This window comes from Indicator indicator, chromosome 8 (assembly GCF_027791375.1).
Source record: "Indicator indicator isolate 239-I01 chromosome 8, UM_Iind_1.1, whole genome shotgun sequence".
Classification (NCBI taxonomy): Eukaryota; Metazoa; Chordata; class Aves; order Piciformes; family Indicatoridae; genus Indicator; species Indicator indicator.
In genome coordinates, this window is record NC_072017.1 from 14,319,132 (window position 1) to 14,345,599 (window position 26,468).

At 37.2% G+C, this 26,468-nt stretch overlaps 1 protein-coding gene across 6 annotated transcripts in view; it reads right to left on the reverse strand.

Annotated features, from left to right (window-relative positions):
• Positions 1–26,468, reverse strand: part of TENM3 (teneurin transmembrane protein 3) — a 309,130-nt gene that overhangs the window by 138,878 nt on the left and 143,784 nt on the right. For all 6 annotated transcript variants that reach the window (XM_054383016.1, XM_054383015.1, XM_054383014.1 and 3 more), the window contains one exon: positions 256–493. In XM_054383016.1, the coding sequence (XP_054238991.1) occupies positions 256–493 (238 nt within the window). The remainder of the gene's footprint in view (positions 1–255; positions 494–26,468) is intronic.

Genomic DNA, 26,468 nt, shown 5'->3' on the forward strand with positions numbered 1-26,468 from the left:
CGAACAGGAAGGAAAATGCTTGTCTGGAAACATTAATACATATTCTCTGAATTCAATTACTCTACAATAGGCATTGCAAGGGAAAAGAGTGACACTGTGGATTTTAGAGAAAGGGGAGGTGTTTTTAGGACTGAAAGTTTTCAGGTTTGTTGCTGAATGAGGGGAGGTGTTAGCTGCTGGTCATCTTTCATTGAGTTTTCTTTAAAAGGTTTTCTCCAGAAGTGCCACAGTCTGTAGTAGAACCTAAATAATTACCTGCTTTCCAGTGGCGCATTACTGCCAAGGACCCAGCTGTCCTGCAGCTGGACTGACTCAGGTGTGGTTTGCAGCTCGGCGGGCAAAGCAGCCGGCGGGGCCGGACTCTGATTCCTCCTATTTGTCAGTGAGTTTCTGTTAAGTGAGGTGATGGATGGGTGATGCTGTGCTGAATGTTGCTTGTGAGAAGGTGGCAAAGGCTGCAGGGTCGACTGGCCTTGGCTATTTGGAGGTTGTTCTAAGAAGAAAGAAAATTAAAGTTCGTTATACACCATCTTAGCATTTGCTACAACGAAAGCAGAATGAAAAATTCAATATAAGCCTATCATCTAACATATTACCATATTATTCTATTAGCAGGCATTCAGTGACATTCTCTAAGAGCAAGTTTACCCTTGATACACCAAGTTCTAATTAATATACAACAGATGGTAAAATTGCTTTTGGTTTTAATTTGTTTCAGTTTTTTTTTTTAATCTGGTTTTATTAACACCTACAGAAAATAGCATCTGACAGATCCCCTAATGTGCCTTCAGATTTCAGCTTTTTTTAACAAACCAACCCTGAAATTAAATGGGTAATTTCGGCAGAACACAAAGGTTTTCAAAATGCATATAATCCCTGTAATTATTTAATGGAGTTTTTTAAGCTTTGTTTAACTGTAATGAATTATTACAAGCTAGTTGCTAAACAGCAGCAGACTAGTGCATTTCAAATAAGGCAGATCTGCACTATGATCTGCTAATAGTTGCTAAGTATTCTTTAGCAGAAGGTCACTCTGTGAAGCAGATGTTGCTTCATGGATATTTAACAGACTGAATCACATCTGATTACAACGTCACAAGACTCATATACTTAATGACCGTCACATCCATTAGAACACAGAGAGAACAGATTTTCCAATTTCACACTATGTAATATAGCTACAGTTTGGAGTAAGTCATAGGTGATCAGAGAGTTAGGCCGTCCAAAAAAAAAAAAAAAAAATGTTTTTTTTGCCTTAACTAAGCACACAACCCATAAAGCTTAAAAGCAAAACCTTAAAACTGAAAACCCCACAATGAAATACCTTCATCAGTGTTAGGTTGTGAAAAATCAGTAGTAAATAAATCATAAATAGAAGACAAACCTTGCCATATAGCACAATGAACACAAAAAAAAAAAAAAAAAACAAACTCAATGATTTATCATAATTTAGCAATGACTGATGACAAAGTACACTTAACACGACATAATTCACATTGCAATCTATTTCCTAAACTAACGTAACAGAACGTGCTTAATAATATAAATACAAGTCTTAAGCAGAGCAGAAGATAAAGGGCCTGCACTTTGCTCACAGTCTAAATGCTTTCACACAGTTTTTAAGTTAGCTGTTTGATCTTAATAAGCAATTTCCTGTTTGGAACTGGTTATAACTGCAAATTGTTAACAACCCAATAATACACCTTGGTACAGAAAACACACGAAAAGGATTTCTGTTCAAACAGATGCTTCCAATAACTTACAGGTTACTACTACAAAAATAACAGTGAGTATTTGGTCATGTTGTGAACATAAGAACATATGAGAATGTTAAGAAGTAGTTGTGCTAAGCTTAAACAGACAACCCAGCCTTTAGAATAACTTCCTTTCCAAGGACAACATTCTCCTTCCCATTTATTTATCTTGTGTGGTCAGTAAGACCTCCGCCACTAACAACAGCAATGCCAAATCTGTCATGAAAATAATGCCAGCATTTACAGTATCAGTAAGGTTTTAAACACCAAATCCTTAATACATTAATGAAAAATTACCTTCCAGGAAGGATACAACTGATCAGTTTTGTCTTTACCAACACTGACACAAAGGGTGTCATGGAATGTGATTACCATCACAAATTTCAAGCCACTTTTCAAAAGCCAGCTAAAGAAAACTTAACTGACTAACAATAGAAATTTGATTTAAATGACAAGCTATTTACTGGCTGGCACACAGTTAACTCTGGCCCTATATTTTATGATATCTAAGTGTATGTGGAATCAATATTATTACATATATGTGCACATGTGTCTAAGTATTTAGAGATGTGCATGTGTAAATATATGTATGTATAACGGACTAAATACACAAAATAAAAAACCTACAAATGAGATTAAATAATTGTAATTAATGTATTTCTAATCAGATAAATTATTGAATCAAAATTGTTCTAAGGACCTGATTTTTTTGTCTTTGCTCTTCCCTTTTTTGACTCTCCGACCTGCCTAGCCTTGTTGCCATAATCAGTGCAACACTGTCCTACTTTGCAGCTCCTACTGGCTGAATTGTTATCCTGACACCCCTTTTCTTCATTAATGTATCATCTCATCCAAAAACCTCAGCTAAGAATCAATCCATTTATCTATCACTTATAGTACTAAATATTTTTGCACGGCTAAAGACAAAGCAGATGATAAAATTATGTTGATCTTTTGCACAAGGAGGGTGTAAGGGGATGATGCCAGGGCTGTAGGCTTGTTTCAGGTGCAAATCAGATATTCCCATACACTCTACCAACAAGGAAGAGGGACAGTACATGCTCTGGAAAGGATATTTATGCACTCACCCCAAAAACGCATAGATCTAGTGACTACACCCATAAAATGCTGAAGGAGGGAAACTGTAATCCTCAGCCCACAGACCAACTACTCAGGTCACTGCTGGTGATTTAGATTATTCCACCCTAGAAATTTGCAATGAACCTACAAAGTCCTCTTGCTATACAATCACTGACGCTGAAACTACAGAGTAACATATCAAAAAATTAAGAGTTGCAGGATGAGCTTGTAACCATAAGCTGCAGACTAGAAGGGAGCTATAAGAGCACAGCAAGTGCAGCTTTGCAAAAATAATACCTCCTCAAAGCCCAAAGTCTCTCCATAGGACAGACATTTCCTAGTGTCCAAGGAGACTTCAACTGGCAGGGAATCTACAGCTGCCACAGAATCGGAAAGACTTGAAAAATCTGGAATGATTTATTCCTCTTCTAATCATGCAAGAGATACAGGTAGAATTGAGCCTAGTAACATGAGATTTTCCATAAATCAATGGAGCTAAATATTTATATTCCTCTACATTTTTTCAGTTCTGCATTGTCAGTCTTAATGAGAGATCACTGAGGGCTGCTCTTTCGATCTTTCCTTTAACCTGCCAGATTTCCTGAATCCACAGTTCTGACTGCCATACAATTTTCCACCAAAACTTCAACCTTGCACCAATGATTTGAGAGGAAGATGTATTCACCTCAATAGTCATGTTTTGAACGCTATTAAGCCAGAGTCAGATTCTATTTTTACTCCTCTTTAAAGAAATTAAATAGCTAAGGAACAGCTTTCAGTATTACTGGAACTTTCATTCAAAGCTATCTGATGCAACACAGTAACTATGCTTCTGACATCCCTGTGATACTCTGAAAAAATGATCATTGCACACGCTGGGAAATGGAGGCATAGATGTTAAGCAGTTCACACATGTCTCCTGAAAAATGAGCATCACAGCCGGAAAAGGACTGGTGTTTTTGCTTTTCATAATTAAGGAACTGATAAAGACAGCGGGAACATCATAGAATTGTCAGGGTTGAAAGAGACCTCAAGGATCATCTAGTTCCAACCCCCCTGCCATGGCCAGGGACACCTTCCACTAGATGAGGTTTCCCAGAGCCCCATCCAGCCTGGCCTTAAAAACTTCCAGCAGTGGAGCTTCTGCTACCACCCCGAGCAACCTGTTCTGGTGTCTCACCACCCATCACCATGACACAGATACATACGGCACGAGCCCTGCAGCACTGGCGACTACTGCTGAAAACACTCCTGCATGTGCCACAATGGCCAGTACTGAGACCCTGCAACTCCTTCTTCCTCTGTATCAATCAGCTTGTTGGACAATGGAAATCCTAGAGAGAAACAGTTCTTCCCTTGGCTAGTGAAAAGATTAGCAGTTCTGAGACTTGGCTAGGGCCCTCACAACAAACGACTTAGTAGGAAGTTCCTTCTTATAGACTGTCTGGAAGAACAAAGAGCATTGAAACCTGATAAAGCACAATTGCATTGAAATCCTTCAAAACTATTGCAGAAAACTAAAGTTGCTTGGCTTTGGATTTTAAATGCCTTCCTAATTGGTTTAATCTAACTGGGAATGTCTGGTTCATACTAAAATAAGCAGGTATCGGTATAGGTGAGTTTTTGTCTATAAATGTAAGTTTTAATTAAAATTGTCTTGTTCATCTTACAGAGAAGATTGCTGCAGCAAGAAGCAATGTAAACTGGCCCAGCAACCAGCCTATGCATTCAAGTTGTTCAGGTGCAACAACAACAACAAAAAAACACCTCTGTTTTTGAGGCACTTGCTGCGTAAGTCAGAATCAGATAATTATGCATGCAAACATACGTACAAAACCCAGATTAATCACAAGAAATGGGGTAGAAAGCTGTCTTAATACAGTTACATCCATTTTTCAAAGTGTATTTAAATGGTTATTTACCCCAGGGAGCCACAGTGAAGTAAAGCAGCCATTTGAGCTGTAAAGGTAAATCATATGCACTCTGTAGCTGTTCACAAAACTTTTTTTCCTGTTTTTTAGTTTTTCAAAAGTAATTTACACATAATTAATTTTATCATTTAATTGTTACAGAATTTGAACAGCATATGAAAGAATCCAGAAAAATGCATATGTGAAAGTAAAAAGTAAAGAAAGACATTTACAATAATTATTGTCACTTGGAAGAAAGGGGTTAACTTAGAAGGAGAAAAGACGACCAAATATCCATGGGAAAAAAAAGTAAATTGTGGTACACATTGCATGATAGCCTTTCTATAACAGACAGATCACTGAGACCTGTCAACCAGCTACTCATCTAGGAAAGAGGGGTGATTTCCATTTGACAAGGATTAGGCTTTTTAGAAGCGTATAATTAACATTGAGTTTCCATGACAAACACAAAAGCGATGACTTCCATTATGATACAAACATTTAAAACGTGAACATAATGTAATTTGATATCTATCTCTGAGAGAATCTTAACTCCTTCTACTCAGGTTGCTCCTTTTTTCCTCTCTCTAGAAGAGTCTTCGCTGTGGTAAATATCTACAATTTATACCAGAAGTAAGCAGCTGGAATAGAGTGAATGTTTTAGAAAACTGGTAACAGAAAAGGATAACTTTTCATTTCCAGGTCACTGGATGCTGGTCTACTAGCCCTTAATTGCTAGCAGTCAAAAGTAATTTCTGAAAGAAATGGTTTGACTTTCTCTATAAAACACTTTGATGGACTTGAAATTTTACCTAATTAACACATGGACATACCTCCAGAAGTACAGTCAGAAGTGTGATTTCCCTTATAAATCCCTGAAAATTGAAGAAAGTAGGTATTACAGCTTAATTACTCCTACAGCTCCCAAAGGAGCTGCACTTTTTAAAATCCCTACTTATGGAGGGGTAATACATGCCACCTGAACCACAACGGCCAGAAATTCAGTGATTCTGTAAGAAAGTTAAAACCATTCACTCCAGAATTCCCTAGTCTGGGAGCACTTTTCATGAGAAGTTGTATTTGATTAATGCAAACAAAAAGATTAGGAGTTTAGAGAAAAACTGCATATCTAAGTGTTCATTTGTAATTAGGCAAATCTATCTTTTGAATGAACCACTGCCACAGTGCACTTTTTTTTTTTTCTGCCAAGGTGTACAAAACTCAAAGTTCCATTTCTGATCACTTACGGTAACTTGCTTCATGTCCAAACTGGCTGCTTTAAAGTTCCAAACCACACAATCAACAGAAGGAAGGAGGTGACACAGTGCTTACCACCACAAGAGAGCCCTTTCACTCTGATTTGCTGTCAGCTTCCTTTTCTTGCTTGCTTTACAGTTAATGGACAAACAGATGGAAACAGAATTAACCTGCAGCCACTGCTTCGGTGCTAGCTAAACAGTGACGAGAATGTGGTGGAGTGACAAGGGCACTTTGATCAAGATATGCATCTTGTGTGTGTATACTATTATAATATAAAATGGGAAAAAAGTCATAAAAGTAGCTTGATCAAAGTGGGCCAATGTTTGTGTCCTCATCAGTACACTGCCTGTAGGGTCTGACAACCTGTCAAGCTACCCAGGAGTGAGAAACTACCAGGGAATTTAACTGCAGGGTATGCTCTGAAAGATTGCATTGCCTTGCTTATGCATACTACGTCTGGAAGAAATGATAAAAAAACCCCTTGAATTTTGTCATTCACATTACACATTTCTCTTTAAACCTCAACATTATTCTATTTTTTAAAGAGAAATAAAGACTTCTACCGTGAAAGGGAAGAAAGACTTATTTGACTGTGGAGAAACTCAAACTGGTCTCATGGTGCATGTGGTAAGTATCTAAGATCTACCAGATGACAAGAGAAGTAGCTGGAGCTCCCTGGAGGGCGGTAGGATAATCCTTTACATGTAAAATTTGTATTTTAAACCACAAAGTACATGTTGATAATTTCCTATATGGAAGCTGTTCCTTACCAGTTAAGCTTACACTGGAAAAAAAAGAAATGAGTCGCACACACACAAAAAAAAAATGCAATCTTTAGGAACTGAAGAAAAAGTATTTTTATCACTGTCTTTCAGATATGATGTTTACAGGAGTGTTACCTCAGGTTAAAGGTCCACTGCAAACTTTTTATTTCCATTTCACATCCATTTAGCAAAGTATTTCCCCTCAACATCTTCACACGGAAAATATCTGTGCATGCTCAGCTGTTTTGTAATTCAGCTCTCTGTAATGTTTTAGAAATCTTACTGTAGCAAACAGAAATCATCAATTACTAACAATCTTTTCACAAAAACTTTATGAAGTATGTAACTGAACTTTAAACTTTCTTGAAAGGCAGTTGGGTTTTTTTTTGTCCTTTGCATTTTTAGAATAAACAAGCTAAAAAGCTCTATACTCTAAATGATATGTGACCCTATGAAGACAGATAAAACAACTTTCTATTTTATGGCATTTACTTTGAAAATCTGATTAAGATAGATGTTCCTAGTTTGTAATTCTTCAATGTCATGTTGTCATAGTTCCCATCAGCAAGACGCTTTAAAGGCTTTCGATTAATATTGCATGCCAGAACTGAAATTACATCCTTTGTCGTTTAGTTCTTAATGGTGCAAGTGATATCTATCAAGTAGTGCTTTATGAAGCATGTGTGTTTTTTATTACAGGCTGTTTTCACAAATCTTCTTCATGATTCACAAAGACTGTTCAAGACTCTTCATAGTTCACAACAAATATAGCCTACATTTAAAACCATGCCAATTCTCAAATGTGAAATAAAACTCGGATTTTTCAGTGAGGTGTCACTAATAGAACAAAACCTCTTTCTTAATATATATATCTCTATACAATCAGTGCAATTAGCAATGCAAAAAAATATTACTGTCAGCCTCTCAACTCTGCATGAAACTATACAGAACAGAAACCCCAGACAACAGCAACAAGCGTGATCATGCATTATTTTCACGAGTAACAGGTTACGTTTGACAAATCTTCTGAGTGCCTCCATTTTCTAAAGGGAAGTGATACAGATAAATCAGAATCTGCAACATTCCCCTGTAATCTGAGTACAACAGAGATTTTAATTTGCATTATCCATCTGCAGAGAACAAGATTCATATAGTTAAAACTTCAGTTTATTGGCAACCAGTTAGACAGCTGAGAAGGAATCTCAGGGTTGGTTATTTTTGGTCAACCTGCCTTTTAAACAAAAATGTATCAAGTCAGTAAAACTTAAGTCTTATAGACAACACATAAAAAGAACATATTTTTCAACTTATTTATTTTCCAAAGACATAAAAGAGATTTCTCTTGATACCTAACAGAGTAAGGCAAATACACTGCGGGAAGAAATACTGCCCATTGAGAAGAAAGCAGGTATTTCTTCCACATATGGTGCTGAAAGGAAAAATAGGAGGATTTACTTCTGAAAGGTTTATTAAATGTTGTTTCCACTCTCTGTTGTTCACTGTGGGAACTGAATCAGCTCTCTTTAAAAACATTTTTTCCATTAGCTGGAATCGATTCTCAAAGCATTCCAACATATCCACCTCCAGCCTGCTTCATTAACCCCTTCAATACATATGTAACTTGTGGTCTGTATTATGGAAGGCAAAATCTGTTTAAATACCATATAGATCATGATACATGCCTTTGGCCATGGTACCATGTAAGAGACTGGCTAATGATCAGTAGTTACAAAAGCATATGGTGTGAGAGAGCTCAGGCTGGGAGAACAAATTCACCTGGATCAAGGAAAACCGATGATGCTGCTGTCATCCACAAGGCAGACATTTTAAGTAACAAAGTAAACTGAAACTTTGCAGGGTTTTCGACTGAGTTGAGGATGGCTTAATCACCATATGAAAGCTGAAATAGAGATAAATATTTCACTTTCAGTGGAAAAAAGAAATAGTGGAACTAGTTCAGCAAACAGCCTTCCCAATAGCAGCCTCTTTATCCCCAGAGGGATTTAAGAAAAAAGATGAAAAAAGAAAAGTACAGAAACACTCCTAAAGTAAATTGAAGTTTAATCTGCCAGGGTAACATGATTTGGCTTTAGAAGAAAAGTAAATATAAAAGATAATATAAAATGCATGATGGCAACTCTGAACACAGAATGAACTAGAAGCAACAGTGTAGATACAACCCCACTGTCATATTATGCAAATACCACGTCCTTCCACCCCAGGCTAACCCACACAGTAATTAGCAGGCATATTAATAGACATGACATCTATTCTCTTTTTGGGACCTGAGGTCTGTGAAACCAATGCAACCCTTCAATGGCAAAATGTCACTGACTTACTTCCAATAATGTACCTGATCATACTGGGAAAGGGTGCTATGACACAGTGGGAAACTGAAAAAAGCTTGCTCACTTAAGACACAAAAATGACATTCTGCTTACTTTATGTAGAGACTCAAAATATAATAATGCAGCTTTTAGTGGTGTACTCCTGGCCTGGCTTCCCCACAGTGGGATTCAGAGGACTTGCAGGACTATGGAGCTGGGGATCACCTAAATACTCCCTGTGAATCACCTTAATTCACACTTATTTCTATTCACAGTTTGCACTGTGTTAGGAGGGGCCTTCAAAGATCTTGTCCAAATGCCCTGCAGTCAGTAAGGGCACCTCCAACTAGATCAGGCTGCCCAAGGCACACTGAGTCTGATCTTTAATATCTCCGGAACAGGGCCTCAACCACATCCCCAGGCAACTTGTTCCAGTATTTTGCCACTCTCATTGTAAAGAACTCTTCCTTACGTCCAGCCTCAATCTATCTTCAAGAATCAGACCATCCTTCATCGTTTTGAGTCAGAAGTGATTGAGTTATGCAATTATTACTAGCTTCAGATATTCTTCTTTACTGATGGAAAGCAGAGGAGAAGCAAGTTTTGATTCACAAATTGAAGGCTAGCTTTTTAACTAGGGAATTCAAGTTTTCATTGAAAGAAAGAAACCTTTGAAATAAAAATGGAGAATTCTGACTAAAAGACTTGGCAGGGGGAAGAAAAATTCCACTTTTCTAAATGCTGACAGGGGACTAAATTAAATTGAAAAATCTTTGAAGACATAGCTAAAACCTCCCTATAAAACACATATAAAGTGATGTGGAGTACCCCATTTCCTGCTTTGCTCATACAGCACCTTACTGCATAATTTGTGATTTATAAATATATTTTATAGAAAACAAGTACCACACTTCAGATTAAAGTAGAATAAGTTGTACAACTCTGTCTCAGCCAAATGCATTAATATGTTTCTGTGTAGCACCACACGTTTAACTGGAGCATGGTATGCATTTTGCTATCTGATGCACAACATGCAATAGATTTCCTAGCATTTGGTTGCTACCCAAAAATAATTAATTCAAAGTGAGCTAAGACTGCATGCTTTTCTTTGTCTATGATTTTTTTCTTATTGCTTCCCATAAAAAACATTTACCACATCTATTTCCTTTAGAAGCAGTTACTATTGTACAAGTTAAAACCCCCAGCACTTTCAAAACCTTTAACACGAAAAAATGCACTCAACAAGTTGCAATTATGCAATGCTTACAGCTGACATGAATAGTGATGAAAAAAATGTGCCCTTCTTCCCAATAAACGAAATTGCATCTAAAGCCTCTTTTACTGCTTACTAAACCTGTCTTTTACTGACATATAGCTGACATTGATGAAGAAGGACCTAGCCACGGGATTTCCTCAATTCCAAGAGTCAGGGGGAAAATTCTTCACTAATTAAGTCAACTGAATTTTTGTCACGGACTTAAGGTTATTGGTGCCTCTTGAACATTTTGCATGCTTAGAAAACCGAAAGTAGTTTGAAATGCCCCTAAATTAGTTCATTATAAGCAATGAAAATCTCAACCGATTTCTACATGCCCAACTTTTCCCAAGTACACAAGGCCATACTAATAAAATCTGTGAAAGACAAGTAGGAATAGGAAAACTCAATATAAAACTTCTATGTACAAATAAGCGAGTTTGTTTCATCAGATTTGAAAGAACTCAGATAAGAGGCATTCATGTTTTGCTTTTGAGGAAATGAAAAAGGAACAGGGCCAGTGAGATGAAAAGAGAACCATGAGGGGAAAAAAATAGAAGAATTGCCCAGAAAAGAGACTAAAATTAGTACACAGATGAGACCAAAAGTGTGCAGCTAAGGGGAAAAATGAGAAAATATGATTAGAAAATTGCAGTTAATCAAACTTTTATGGAAAATACAGCCTTAACTGTAAACAGGGGGGGGGGAAGTTTAATCCTGGCCTCTAAACGTAAAAATTCTTGTCGACTGCAGCCTGGATCTTAGAGAGAAAGCAGTAAGTCACCTCATGAATTTTTGTCTCCAGATCAATTAATTGATCTATGTTATCAAGTACAAGAAATACATAGACCATGAAAGACAGGAAAAGAACAAGGAACTAAACTTTCAAAATAGCTTTTAAATACTTTTTTTTCCTCCTAACTGTATCAGGGAACATAAGTGTGTGAGAGGGGAAGGCCTCCACAAGAGCAAACTGAGGAACTACTGTTCTCTAATGAGTTTAAATAAGCTTTTTAGGAATCCCTGTGAATCAGGATTTTGCTCTTCCTCCTTACATTTAAAAATAAAACAACAAAAAAATCCTAAAAATACTCTCTTGATTTTAGTAAGGTACCATTCTAATCCAGTGACAATCGTGAAATATTTCTTGAAAGATATTCTGGGTTTCCAGTATAGCTTCTTCCCTTTTAAGAAGGAAGACAGAATCATTAATCCTCAAATCAGACATAAACTGTGAACTGCTCAGAGTTGAAACATAAACTACCTTTCAGTCTGAATGTCTCAGTTCATGTAACTCCTCAACAAACTCTCCCATATCTAACACAGCACTTGAAATATATCTATAACTTTAGAGGTATCAGTGGACACAGAGTGATTTAACTAGATATTTTTATGTGTCCACTATTTGTTATTCAAATGCTGTGAAGGACAGCATTAAGCTGAGCAGGTTGAACTGTACTATTATTAATTATGAGAAACAATTATGTCCAACAGTAGAAAGTTTGGAGGGAAATTCCAGAAATATTTTTTTTTAAGTATAAACCACAGCAAATTGTGAAAATCAGTCTTTCTCACATTTAAATTCTGCATGTACTTTCATAAATTACTACAGGCTTTGCCTCTTTCTGTGCATTTTTTCATTATGTCCTTGTTGTGCTACTGGTCCAAAGCTGTTTCCAGCAGGTGATCCTTCACATCAGTTTCATAAACTCTTGCCTGAACCAAGCTCCTTAAATAAACATGGATGATTCATGTCGTAGTAAGCTCTTCCTTTTAATAACACTGCTGTAGTTCTAAGACAGACACTGACAGAAGAGATAAAAGGAAATCACAGCTCACAACTACAGGCTTTGATTTAAGTAGCGAACTAGATAGTATAAAGATCCAAAAAGAGCAGAGCTAAAATAAATGTTTTTGAAACAATGGCAAGAATACACAAATAAGCACAAAGCTAATCACCACCATGGTGCAGTGAAAAGTGATAAAATCTTCCAATACTGTTAACGAGCACAAGTTCCACAGTGCTCCTGCCTTCCAGGCAACTGCAGCAGCAAAAGAGACACTGCGTCTTCCGGGGTAGGCAAAAGCTACATAAAATGTTTCACTACAATTCTGTGTCTTTCACCAGCATTAAAAATTCTGCAAAATATTTAGTTCTATATATTTGAAACCTCCTAATAGTAATCTAATTTGTACATAAATAAAATAAGCTGTGTGCAGAGAGTGTGTAAACTCTATACCTATCAGCTGTCATTTCACCAGTAACAAATTTGTCCAAAGTGTTTCTTGGTATGCTGGAGAGCACTTGCAAAGATAGCTTGCTCACCACATAACACTGCTGATTTTTAAAGCAAACAAAGCCCAGTCAAGGCTCACAAGATCTTATAGACAGAACCACAGGAGATCTGAATGACTGTAGCATCTGGAAGCCTGCTGCCTTCTACTCAGGGTGGAAACATCCCTCTGTTTCTGGCATAATCATGCTGCCCCCACCTGAATGTATTTTCCTGGTCCATTTCCTGGTTAAACTATCATAGAGGAAAATGCCTTTCTTTTTGCCATCTGCCTTTTGCCTAATTCTGGTGACAAGCAGCGTGTGTGTGGCATAGAACTGTGAGGCAAATGGATGGTCTGAAGCTGAGAAGTCTGGTATTTAACATGCTTTTATAACTGCTACTGGGGGCTAAACCCGATCACTTCAGGAGAACTGCCTTGTGGTAAGACTGTAGTCAGAAAATCTCTTTTTTTTATTTCTGGCACAGCCTGTGGCTTACTGCATGATCACAAGCAAGCAAGAACCTTTTTAAGTCCAGAGGTTGTGCTGCTGAAGCTGGGTAATGATACCTGCCAAGGCACAGGGGGCTGCAGGAATCAATTATGTGCTCAACAGCTCTTCACTGCTCTTGAAATGAAGGGAGTTCTGCCGGTGAAACTGGAACAGATACAGCAGAAGCAAGTAAAGGTCCTCTATTCAGACTGAATTTACAGTAAAAAGCATACTGACCACAGGAAGGGTACACTGTGTTCTGCCAAAGAGTGAATGGGTGGGTATATTCAGAATATCAGGACTTTTTCTGTTGGATCAAGTTTCCACCATTTTTCCACAGAGAGCCTGAGGGTTTGGAAACACATGCAAACCATTGCAGCAACTCCCTGCAGCCCAATTTCCCTGGCTCTCTGCATGTGTAAGCAAGAAAGATTTCACATGTGCATCCTTTCCCAAGGTGTGAGGTTTCACAAGTTATGTGTGGGATTACAGGAGAATGTTTTGTCTCCCACAAAGATAAAGCAACATCACAAACAAGGTAACATTTCCATCAAAAGCTACTGGGTTGTTTTACACTCTCAGGTGAATTAAATCTATTGAAGAGATTCACACTTTGGAAACACACATAAAAAAAAAAACAAAACCCAAAACCCAAACAACAAACAAAACCCAACCAACAAACAGTGAAGACTTTAGGGTACATTAGCTGTAAAAATTACCTGAGAATGAAATGCTTTTAGAAGCTGCAAACAGAGACAATTATCATTTCTGAAAGCTGAAAGTCTAAGTAGCTGTCAGCAACTCGACCAGCAAGTTTAAGTAGACATCAAGCAAACAGATTATCAAGGTAACAGAAGTACTGACTAATTGTGTAGCCTAAACTGGCAAGAAAAAAACAGGGTAGAGGTATTTAAGTACACACATTTTGGTTCCAAGATTTCCTCTTAATTGCTACCATTTGATAAGCAAATCAAATCATTCTTTTTTAAAAGAACTTTTAAAAGTAAAACCCTGACTTTGTAGATAGTCTCACACAGACTTCCCAAATTTCCAAAATACCAATGAGATACTTGCTCCAATAGTTAGAAAATAAGATGCTTGCATGGTAATATTCTCCCATAACAGCACAACCTTCAGGCTTAGTTATTTTATAGCTCTCAGTCAAGTCGGGGTGAAGACCTTCTAATGAATTTTTTTAAGTATGGACTTCTTCATGGCATGCTACATGTATTATATACTCTTCTTTAAAGACAACTAGAAAATCTGAAGCACTTCCACATTCAGCAATTTACACTCAGAACCTTTCCAATACTACAGGACTTCTCAAAGAGGCAAGGAATAACCTTCAAAGTACCTACCCAGCCACTAGCCAAATCTCAAAATGCTGGAAGCCTCGACACAAGAAAAAACAGAGACACAGCATAAAGCTTCTTTGCTGTTTTGTTTTTTCCCCAGTAGCTTCTTTAAGTAAATGTCAGTTGACTGTTGTTTGTAGAAAAACATCACATTTGCCAGAGGCATGATTCCTGCTTTATGACTGTTTATAGTCAATCCTCACCCAAATGTAGGCTGTGGGGGCACTACTGAATATTCCTTGTACTGTGAGAATACAGATTAAAATCTTTTGTTTGGGCCATAAAAGTAAGCCTCTCATATACTGAAGTGAGAGATTATGCTAGCTCTTCTCTAGCAAATCCCAAGAAAGAAATTTGATGACTGATGTGTTGCTGCTGATGCCATTGTGGTTTTCTGTAACAATTACATGCACAGCTAATTGTGTCAATTTTCCAGTCCCAGCAGGTCAACTCATCTGGTTTGTGTACAACAGGGATGTGTGAACTCCTCCTACATGGTAAACTCTCCACATATTTCAATTTACATTAGTACTTTGCTGAACATAGGCAAAGATGCTAGATTTGTGCTCTACTAGAGTTAGTGCTCAGGTGTTTAATGGCTAGGGCTTTTGCTAATACCAGTAGTCTCTAAGAGCTTTCAAAATTTTCCTGACAAAGCCTGAGGAATTCTGGTTTGCTGGTTCCCATGCCATAAAAGTCAGCCCCAACTGGTGTGTCTCTTCTAGATCAGACACAACTTTCACTTAACACAGAGATGCATTTTGAGTGGTTTTTTGATTTGTGCCCACAGAACAAGAGAGAATAGCAGACTAGTTTCTACATAAATGGGTTTCTCCTCACTTACAGAAAGTATCCTCAGTGTCTACCAATTAGTTGTTTGAAGCCATTTAATTAAGGACTTAAGGACATTTAATTAAGGACTGAGTTAACCATATTCTTCTGTAACTGTATTTATTTACCTTTTCTGGGAGGGACAGAGATACACGCACACAAATAACATTCCTGAGCAAATAAAAAGCGATTTGAAAAGCAAACCTCCAGAAAAAAAAATTAAAGAAAGCTTCTAGGTTCAGTCTTAATGCTACAATGGTAAGAAGGTCCCTTCTGGCATCATTTCTTTTGCCCTTACGCAGGAACACACTGAGGATTATACAACTCTATGAAAGGCATCCACTTGAACAGAATAAAAAAACCATGTTGTCTTTCATATTTGCTATTTACTATAGCTCCTGGAATATATTTTGCACAGTAAGTACTTGTGTACATCCGTAAAAAATTACTCCTAATAAAAATACAAACATGTCAAAAGAAGTACATTTTAGTATTTCTTAATATCTACTATACTTGTGACATGTCCTTGCTATTTACTGCAACTCAGGTGAGAATTTACTGTGTCTGATGTCACCTGTGATAATTTACATCTCCCTAGGGATAAGAGTGCTAAGCTGTCTTCAAACCACTTATTCTTGGCATCAAAACTGAGCAATTACAACTATGTCTCACGCTTTGTCTTTTAAGGATGCATCATGTTTATCACTCGCAAGAAGAAATAATGACGTTTTTTAAAACCACTGGATTCAAACAAAGCCCAATGTGCTGGCTATAAATGACAAAGTTGAATTTATTTACAGCTCCTGTCTCCATGACATGCAAGCACAAAATCCCCAAGCAGGAAAGTATCCTTTCCCTGTTCTTTTTCTTAGCAGGATAGAGAGTACTAGGAAATTTCATTCAAGGGTTTGGGAAAGCGTCCACAAACGTTTTGCTTCTGTACGAATATTACTGGGTACTGAACTAGAAGCTATTACTTAAAATTGAATTGCAGATATAAGATGCAATCTCCAGAACTACATCAGTAGCTAATGAGACTTCTAACTTGTAAAATCATAGAGTTGCATTGCACGTGCCTAACACACAAATGCAAAGTTCACAGTAGCTTGGATAAAGATCTCAAAACACTTAAGAATGAAACCAAAACTTCAATAACTATGTGCATAAGTGTAATTAGAAAATTGGTCTTCAGCTGCAAAATGAAAATGTAACGTTGAATGCATAAAGCTGTCCAGTAAAATACACTTGTTGCATCAAATGAAGGATATGATAATCACAAGCACTTTCCATAAATCTCCAAACTAATGTAATGGAAAAAAAATAGCCAATAAAATATGAACACTTTGGAAAAAAAAAATAACTTGAGCTACTACTTCCAAAATACAGAATTGTATTAGGCTCATTTATCAGTTCAGTGTTGTATTAATGAGTGGAAATGACTGCTTCGTAATTTTTTTTTTCACAAGGGAGTTTCTTCTACAGAGTATGTGACTCCTTTCTATATACTAAATAAGAAAACAGCAACAGAAAATATCTGTAATTAAAAAAATTAAAGGGGTATAGAGATTTGAAGGATTATAAAACTAAATGTGAAAGTCACTCTCTTTTATTTTTTTTTTTAAATTTGCATTTCTTTTTGTAATTGATTGTAAATCTTAATACACCCTGGGTGATTTGCACTGTTCTGTTACACAGCATCGTATTGCATCATACACATAATAATGACACATGCACATATGGCATTTGGTTGAGAATGGTCCTAGACTCATCGACTGGTAATACAATCAATCACAAGCAGCATTCTTTTATTTCTAAAATACGAGGAGGGATTTAAGAAATGTTATTTTCCCAGTGCTTTAAGTAAAGCAACTTAAAATACCCCCCTTCTTTTAAAAAATAATTAAATAAGTCTCTAGGCTCTAGGAGAAAAAAGACTGACAAAGGAAGGACAAAGGCACCCAAGAGGAACTTCTGTCCTAGGACATAAAAGCAGCAGCTATTCTGTTTTACTAATTTTCTTCAAAGAATAATTCTGCTTTTTTTCAGGTCACGTATCAGGGTGCCTCAGAACTATATTGCCCATATTTTCTTTTCTTTCAAGTACATTGGTCCCAACCACAGTACCAGGGCACTGGAAGAAATCCTGGGATCAGTTCTCTACGCCACAGGACATTCATCTCCTCTGCATTACGGTGCCAGTTAATTCCCTCTGCCCACTCAAGCCCTTTGAAAACCACCAGTACAACCAGAAGGCTCCTTTCCAGGGCTACCATACTTGTGCTTGGAGGGTGTGTGGCCAAGAGCAGTGTGCACTCCAGAGCACATGGAAAGGCTGGATGACTACTTAGGGTGCCGGGAGCATAACTACTGAATTAATTGCTGGATAAAACTAATTACTGAGCTTTCTAAGGTGATACATAGATTCTCCACTCCAGGAAGACTCTCAGGAGTGATCTCACTTGCACACAACATGGGAGTCACCAAGGCAGTGATGTGCCATCTACATGGTACTTTTTGGTAAAAGCTTCCATGTATACCATAAAAAGCTCACTGTTTCTGCCAGCACATCTAAACTCTTTTTATCCTTTGTCCATCAACTAATCATTCATCTCACATGTAGGCACAAATGTGGCACCACCACTGCAATCATAATCTGAGGCCACTCTAATATTACGATCCTTCCACTTATGCAAAAAGCAGTCTTTTACACACAGTAATGCTGTTGAAGTCCTACTTGCTGCCTGCCTGTCAGCTCTTGAAAAAATTCCTTCTCTAATGGGGCTACCTGAGCATGAAACACTCCTAAAGCTGCTTTCGATAATTCATTTACATCATTTATCTCTTCAGGAGAAATGTGCAGCTCCAAACTTGACTTATGTCTGTTAAAAAGCACACTTCTAAAGTATCATCTAATAACATTAACAATATTCTGGGGGGAAAAAGGTTAGATCCTTATTTTTAAAATATATTCATTTCTATACCAATTGTTAGCTTCAGTTACTTACAATCCAGATATTTGCACAGTTCTGTGCATTGTGAGCAGGAATACAAAACTGTATAGGGTGGAAATAAAAGAGGTGGAGAAAATGGTTGGGGAAAAGCACAAATCTAGATGTCAGCTTTTGGACAGTGGGCATAAAGAACCACTTGATCTCAAACTCACACATTAAAGACTGTGGTATTTCAGGTTAAGTGGAAGCATCTCACAGAAGTCTGAAACCAGGTACTCTCTACTGCAAAAGTGGTCACATTTCAGGAAATTAACATCATTGCTACTACCGACATCTCCTTCATTTCTGCTTTTAATCCTCTGACAAGCATATTAAGGTATCCAGGAATACTTTTGTTCCCTGGGGCAGGACAAGTAGCCCAGCAGCCAAAAGTTTAAGATTATCCTGCACTGTTAAAACAACCAAGACTGATACTCTGATGTATCTTTATCTTCCATTGTCCTCTTTTCAACTGCAAATTCCCCCAACAACCAGAGCAGCCATTAAGAGAAAAGTCTGTCGTGTTTTTTGATCAGTTCTCATCCCTTTTAACAGCTTTCCTGCTGTAAGAGGGACCAGAAATAGGCAGGGCATTAGTTTTCATCCTCAGTTATAAAGGAACTAGATTTGTAAGCATTTATGTTTGTGTTTTTGCTGATGTTTCTACAGATGGTTGGAATATGCTCAGCATAGCAAAGAAGGGTTAACATAAAACTCTGGATAATGAAGACTGTAATATGGATCAGAACCATAATTTTTATATTTTGTTTCAAAAAGCATACATGCTGCATAGCATTCCATTCCTTTAATGTGAAGACATTAGTGTTAAAAAGAAACATGACATCGTTATTTTAATTATGTAAAACTGCAATTGGCATTTATTGAGTAGGGCTTGTGAGAGAGAGGAACATGGGATGAAAAGCTGATTTTTTTCATTAAACAGCTGCCCCAAGGCAGATACACTCTGAACAAAGCACCTTTTCATGAGATATACCTGTCCCATGGAGAGAACAACAAAGGGCATGAGGAAGGGAAGATAGGAAGCCTGAACAAGGAAAGAATGCTATGAAGAGAGTCCATTAGAAAAGAGAAAAAAAAAAAAAAGATGAAAGAGAAAGTAGGAAGTGAGATGAAGTGGCATGGTATAGTTTAATAAAGGTTAAATGGCTTAATAAGAAAAAGAAGCCTTCAAAAGTGAAGGGGCAAAAAGAGAGACAAGCAGAAATAAGAGCAGCACACTCAATGGATGAGAAGGATTGAAATTGAGATGGAACAAGACAAAAAAAATCCTCACCAAAGAATGGGAAGGACAAGGCCAAAAAGTCATCTCCATGCATATAGATCATTTCAGTAAGTCAAAATGCTCATGCTCAATCATGTCTGTTGTATCCTACATTTGACTATATGTCATTTCTCAGCCCTTCTGGCTGCTTAAGGAGCATTAAAAATCCTCCTTCCATCAGCGATGGAACTAAGGGCAGACTCCAGGACTTGCTCTTCCTCGCTTACCTCTTCCCAGCTTTGCCTCTATGGGGCATGCAGAAAGAGCCCAGAAAGAACATTTCCCTGTCTAGAGTTCCAAGATGGGGGGTGATATCAGAAAAGGAATTGGCCCCTAATCAGTTGCATGCTGTTAGTGGAATTGGATATTCATGCCTGCCTCTCCATAAGAGATAAGAGCATTTGACAACACTAGACATTGGTATAGTGGGGTGGATGATCAGTCTCTATTATTCATTCATTTGCTTTTTCCATGTTGGGGAACTGCACTTAATGATGCCTGCTGACACTTTACAGCAGTAATGGAGCAATGTACCATCATTCATACTATGGTAAACAATGAATACACTAAGAAAAAGGGATCGAACTTTCTAGTGCCTTCTGTGGATTCAAAATTAGAAGTTTTGATGCAGCACCACTTGGCTTCCCTTGTACCTCATCATCACTATTAATAGACATACATGGCAAGGGGCAACTTCTTTCCCTCTAGATATTTGGATGGTGCAATGAAAGCAGCACACCACATTAACATTATCAATCTACAAAGCAGCAGCAGACCTTTGCTCTTCAAAGCAGAAATCACAGCAAGTTTGGTAAGATTACATAAATCTGCTATTTATGTCAGCAGAGAGCATGTTTCTTGGTGGAAATACTGGACCATCTACTATGTTTTTGTCCTTGTGACTCAACATCTTCCAAGGAAACAAACAGAACTAGAGTAGCACTGATGAGGAAGGCAACAAAAGAGTACTGAATCCTGAGGCTGTCATAATTCATAATTCTTAAGAGCTTTTCCTAAAGGCCTTCCACAGATGGTATTGATTGTTCAAGTCTTTGTCACCATGGGAGCACACTTTTCACATTTCTTTAAATACTTTTAAATTCTGTTGTAATCAAGAGAGTATAGTAACAGGAAACAGAAACATCAGCATACTGTAACTACGACTTAATTCTGCCAGGCGCAAGTCCTGAACTGCGCTTGTGTAAATTTAGAGTCACCAACTACCACTGCTAGTCAGTGACTATTTAGTATTCACGTTTTATTATTGCAGGATCAATGTTGGAGAATAAAATTCACCAAAAATCTTCCAGTCAATACTTGAAAATACATACATAAAAACTTGCTAGTTTAAAATTGTAGGTGCAAATTTCAGAGTCATTGTCTCCTCCTTTAAGATACGACAGAAAACTAAATCTTGGGCAAGCACCATACAAGAACACCAACTTTGCTAAAGCATGCATGAATGCTATTGAAACGCCCCCAACCTTCCTAGCACAGAACTAGTACTACAGGGTACTTGTTTCTAGAAACGTGTGGTTCAAATGCTTTAATTCAAGCATTTTATTTTTTACACTAATGAATGAAAAAAAACAAAACCCTGGTCTGTTGTGATCATAAAGAATTATACGGTAGTGAAACAAAGTTGCATTGAAAGTTCAAGATTGAGTCAACAGAAATTCCAGATATTTAACAGAAATTTTCATCTGAGTATTACTAATGATAAAGCAACTGCATAGACCTGGGCAGGCTGTACTGTTTTACTCGAGTATTATATTGCTGGTCTTCCTCTACAACACTAGTCATTTTAATGTCTAGCTAAAAGTGTAAATAATTGTAACAGGAGAAGGAAGAATTTCCCTTTCAAGCTCAAAACTATGCAGTAAATAGACCGATTGATTCTTCCACCCTGTCCAAGAATGTCCCTCAGGGCCTTCTGTCCCAGAGGGCTTGCAAAGCAGTTTATTCTACAGGGCTTTTTGGAAGCTAGAGTTTTAAAAATATCTCACCCATCCTCCCTCTCTGCCTTTGGATTTACTGTCTTAGGCACACAGTAGCCAGAATTCACTACAATTAGGGGAGACAACAAAGACTTGTAAATAGGAGACTAGACTAAAATGAGAAATAATGCAACTTGAGCGAAGAAGGGATCCATACATGATGCTGCAGAGCATTCTGATGCCAATTATTTTGAGTTATTCATACAAAACAGTAAACAAAGAGAAAAATATTCCATAATACAAGCCACCAATTAAAGGCTTTGTGGAAACAGACCACTAAGGGCCTCAGAAGAAAAAATGCTGCAGTGAATTTTGAGAACTGTACATTACAGGGCATAAATAAGCAACAAATTTTTATTTTCTGTTCTGAAAAATGCATTATAAAGAATTTGGGAATGCAATAGAATGAATTAGAATTTTTAGAAATTAGAATTAGGAAGAATTTTTATTTAATTAAATATGCCAAAAACGCATACCTGGAGACAGGTAAGATCTAAAGGACTCGGAAGTTGAAGCTTACAAGGGACCAATTACTATCAGTGGATACTTACTATCTAAGCATTATTTTAGATGCTGATGTCAAGAAGATGAAAACTCTGAAGTGCTTTTTAATTTTTCATTACCCATAGAAATTAATTCCACATTAATTAATGAAAAACAGATAGCTGGACACACATCCAATGTTCAGAATCACAAGCGACTTCCTTCCTACTATGTCGCTGCTTTAAGAATCTGTATATTTTTGCTTTTCCATTTTTATCATCTCCATCTAAAGTGCCTGCTGGCAAATCAGCAGCATGTCAGAAACGGGTGAAGAATATGAAGATATGCAAGTGTGGATTTCCTGAAGTCTGTTGCTCTCACTATGCTGTATGCTTTTGGCCAGTAAAACAATATAAGTACTTAGCTCCAAAACCCCATGTTGTGCATCTCATCCCAGTAGCAATTACAGCAAGAGTCCAGCTGTAAAAACCTGATGGAGTTGCTGTGCAGATTGAAAGAATTCAAAGCGCAATTCATTAGAAGTGCTTCAGTTGCTTTTTGATGCTGGCATACATAGAGAGAGGGGTGCAAGGTCACCCCTATCCTCACCTTTTCGTTGCTCAGCATAGGGCAAGCTATCAGAAAGTAACCCAGAGACTCAAGAAATACCAGTGACAGTATTAGCAATCTCTCCTGAACATACTGCAGGACACCAGGAGGAGAAAGAAGGGCGCATTCCAGTGTTTGGATATAAGAATGAACAGAAAAACAAGCCTTCCACACCAACTACTAGCAACAAATACAAGGAAAAGCTTTACCCTTCTTTGAAGCTTTCTCAATGAAATCAAAGATTCAAACAGCAGCAGCTGAGATAGTCAAGTCAGCCTTCTATATATTCAGCTATCATAACATACGGTTTTTGTATAAATAAATTCTAATATATGTTGTTTGAATAGGTACTATGGTGTTAAATTAAAGCTCTAAGAAATGCATTGAAGATTATATTTAAAAGAATATTTCATGTGCAGCCTCCAGGCTATGGCAATGACAGTGTAAGTTTACTGCTGATTGTTGCAAAACAAGTATGTATCAACAGAAAGATGAGCAGGGCTGATTGAAGAATCTACAGAAAATGACTTCCTTTCAATTTGCAAGTACCCTACATTTAACAGTATTTCCAAATTGAGGATTTTTTTTAATGATAAAGTATCCTGTTACATACTGTTATGAGATTTATCTTCAAGAGAAGGATAGCAACAGAGGCAAATTAATTCAATTTTCTGTTGCTGTGGCAGGGATACTAGTGTAAACACACAAAATTCCCATGGAGAGAATACTTTTAGTCCTTTGTAATAAATGATCATAAGCTTAGCAGACAGAAACATCCTTACCTATTTTTTTTGTTTCCCTCCTGGCTCAGGGAACTTATCTCATACCTATGAATTCTAACGATTAAAATAATTCTACCAATTACTTTGCTACGTTCCAGTATGCATAGTCAAGTATGTAATGCAATAAACTATGCCTGAATGGTCTGTTTACCCCACAGCAAGTTACAAGGAAAACTCTTTCCCCTTAAAGGACTTGTCTCTTTGGAGCGTGCAGGCTGGCAAAAAGCCAAGGGAAGCTGGTGCTTAAGCAACCAAGACTGAGCAGTGCCTGTGTGCATTGCAATCTCAGCCAACCGCAGTAAATGTTATTGGAGTTTTTGTGCTGTAAAATTGCTGCTTTCATGCCCACTGCATCTGACAATAGGAATCCTTGGCCTTGCATGAAAGAGAAAGGATGATGTGCCTTCTAGTCAGATCGCAGCATCCTTAAAAAGCAGGATTACTACTCCTTGTGTACACCTAATGGTTTAGTGACAAAGAAATTCATGTCAATGCTACAGTCAGAGACAGAGAGATACCAAATGGAAAAGCCTTTTATGTATTAGGCAGAAGAGCAATTATGCTTTCATCAGAGTTCTCAAGCTTTTAAATTAATAACATTTAATAAGATAGAAGATGTTAAAGGTACCAAATCTTTAGCCTTTTACTTTTAAAAAGCAATCATCCAATACACATTTATGTATTTTTTGCTTGGTGACAAGCACAAAATTTTCAGTATTTCTCCTGTGTATGACTGAGGCAAGCATCTGCCAGCACAATTTGTGAGAGCCCTGTTTAGTTCCAACAAGTAGCATGTTTAAAGCATTAAAACATCACCCTCCAACTCACAGCTGGCCAGAACAGAGTTTAAGTAGAATTCCAAAGCCAACAAAGAGACAACTTAAGATACATTTGGTTTTTTTTCTTCTTTTTTCTTTTTCCTACAGGAACTTTTTCACTACTATAGAATAAATATCATAGAATCATAGAAAAATAAATACATTGCATTACAATTACTTTACTCCTGTAAACTCTCACTGGCAACCTCCATTCAATCCAACAGCAACCTGATTTTGCTCAAAAGTGAAGGATCAAGCCCTAGCAATTATCAGCATTCAACAGAACTAATGAATAAATCAGGAGTTTTATGCATTTGCACAGCTTTATAAATTCAGCTGTAACCAAAGACTCAATATTAGCTGAAGGAAGAAACTTTTCCACAAGCAACAGGACAGGATAGTGCATGCTACCCACACTAAATTCATACATTTTCTACCAATTTGATAGACATTTGATGTTCTCTATCCTTACTATGAACATGAATACATAATTGATTTTAATTCAGCTAAAACAAACAAAAATTTAAACGACTGATCAAGCTTCCACTTTCTTTTTTTCTTTAAAAACCTTCAATGAGAACAGCCTAAATAAGAAACAAGAAGCTAAAAAAAAGATTTTTTTTTTTAATCAAGATTTTTATTGAAACCTCACTTTCGATTCATTTTATGTTTCTGGAAGAACTTTCATATTCTTAAAGCTACCAAGGCTTAGTGAGCATTACAGCTGATAAGAAGGGCTAAAAACTGTACAGGGTAAAATTGTAAGGTTAGGCTTGTTGTCACTGAGTGATGAACAAATGGGAACATGTGTTAAGATCACCAATCCTCTTTTCCTAAACAAGGCTTTTAAACAAAAAATTTGTATTGTGGTACAGAGTTAAAAATACAAGACCTTTCCCTGAAACAAAATGATGAAACCCCATAAATAACAGAGTTTAATGCAATGATGTCAGATACCTGGTCTGATCCTGACCTCAAACAAATTATTTGCTGTGTGCTTGCACACTGTTTGTATTTCTGGGAAGTTAGTCAAAGCAGTACCTAAAGGAAGTCCTCAGCTTTGTAATTCATAATGAAAATAAACTCTTTATGTCACTGTTTCCTTCTCCTTTTACTTTCTGTATTACAAATTAACTTCTACCATATACCTGTTTGAGCATATTTTTCACCACAAGAGCAGTACATCCTTGATCCTAATCTCTGTTTCAGGATTCTTCTGTTAACAAACTGTGACAGAATTTAAATTCAAGCTCCTTATCTTGCAATTAGGAATGTCTGCTCTGCAATCATGCTAGCAAAAGGAAATAATGCCTGTGCAAGAACTGGAAATTTCAGCAGGGAAGGGATGCATTTTTGACTCTCATGTTCATCTACACTGCCAGATATACCTTTGCTTAGTTTAAGTGATCTGACATTTGGATGCAGTCTTCTTCCTCCTATAAAACCACATTCTGCTTTTATGTTTCACTGTATTTCAGAATCAATTTATCTTCACAGATTTTCTTAACTTGCAAGATTTTTTTTTTTTTGTAACATGATTTTTGATGGGGATGGGAGAAGGGAGGAAATGTCTCTACATCCACAGTACGATATGCAGTTGGCACGTTGTCCCATCTGGCATGCGTTCAGTGTAAGACAGATAATTTGTCACTCTGAATCCTTTGATTTGTGAAGAGGTCGAAATCATCTTCAGAAAGATATTTTGCAGCTAATGATACAGGAGGTGTGGGGGAGACAGTTCTATGAAGGCTACAAAGGCCACAATCTGAGGAGAAATAATTGGTCTTGGCTCTTCTATGAAGTGACAGAGATCGAAAACTACAAAAATCTTCAAGAGGAAGACATGACTTACAACAATCAGATATGAGAACTAATTGCCCACCACTTTGCAAAACTTGATTTTGGAGGGGTGAGGGTGAGATTGGGGAACTGTAATTTGCTCTTGGCAAACAGACTGAATGCTTAATTAAACTGAACAAATGTACATTTTTGTACATTATGGGAACAATGTTGACAGAAGTATGGCTTAAAAACCAAAGAAAGCAGATAAAAAGATGGATTTATGAAACTGAAATCAAGTATCAAAAAGGGATCAAAAATAAATTGGCTAGCAGTCAAGACAATTTTTAAGTTTTAAAAGCAAGTGTATGTGCCCCAAGCATATGGAAGAGATAAATTTGTCAATCTGTACCTAAAGGATTTTG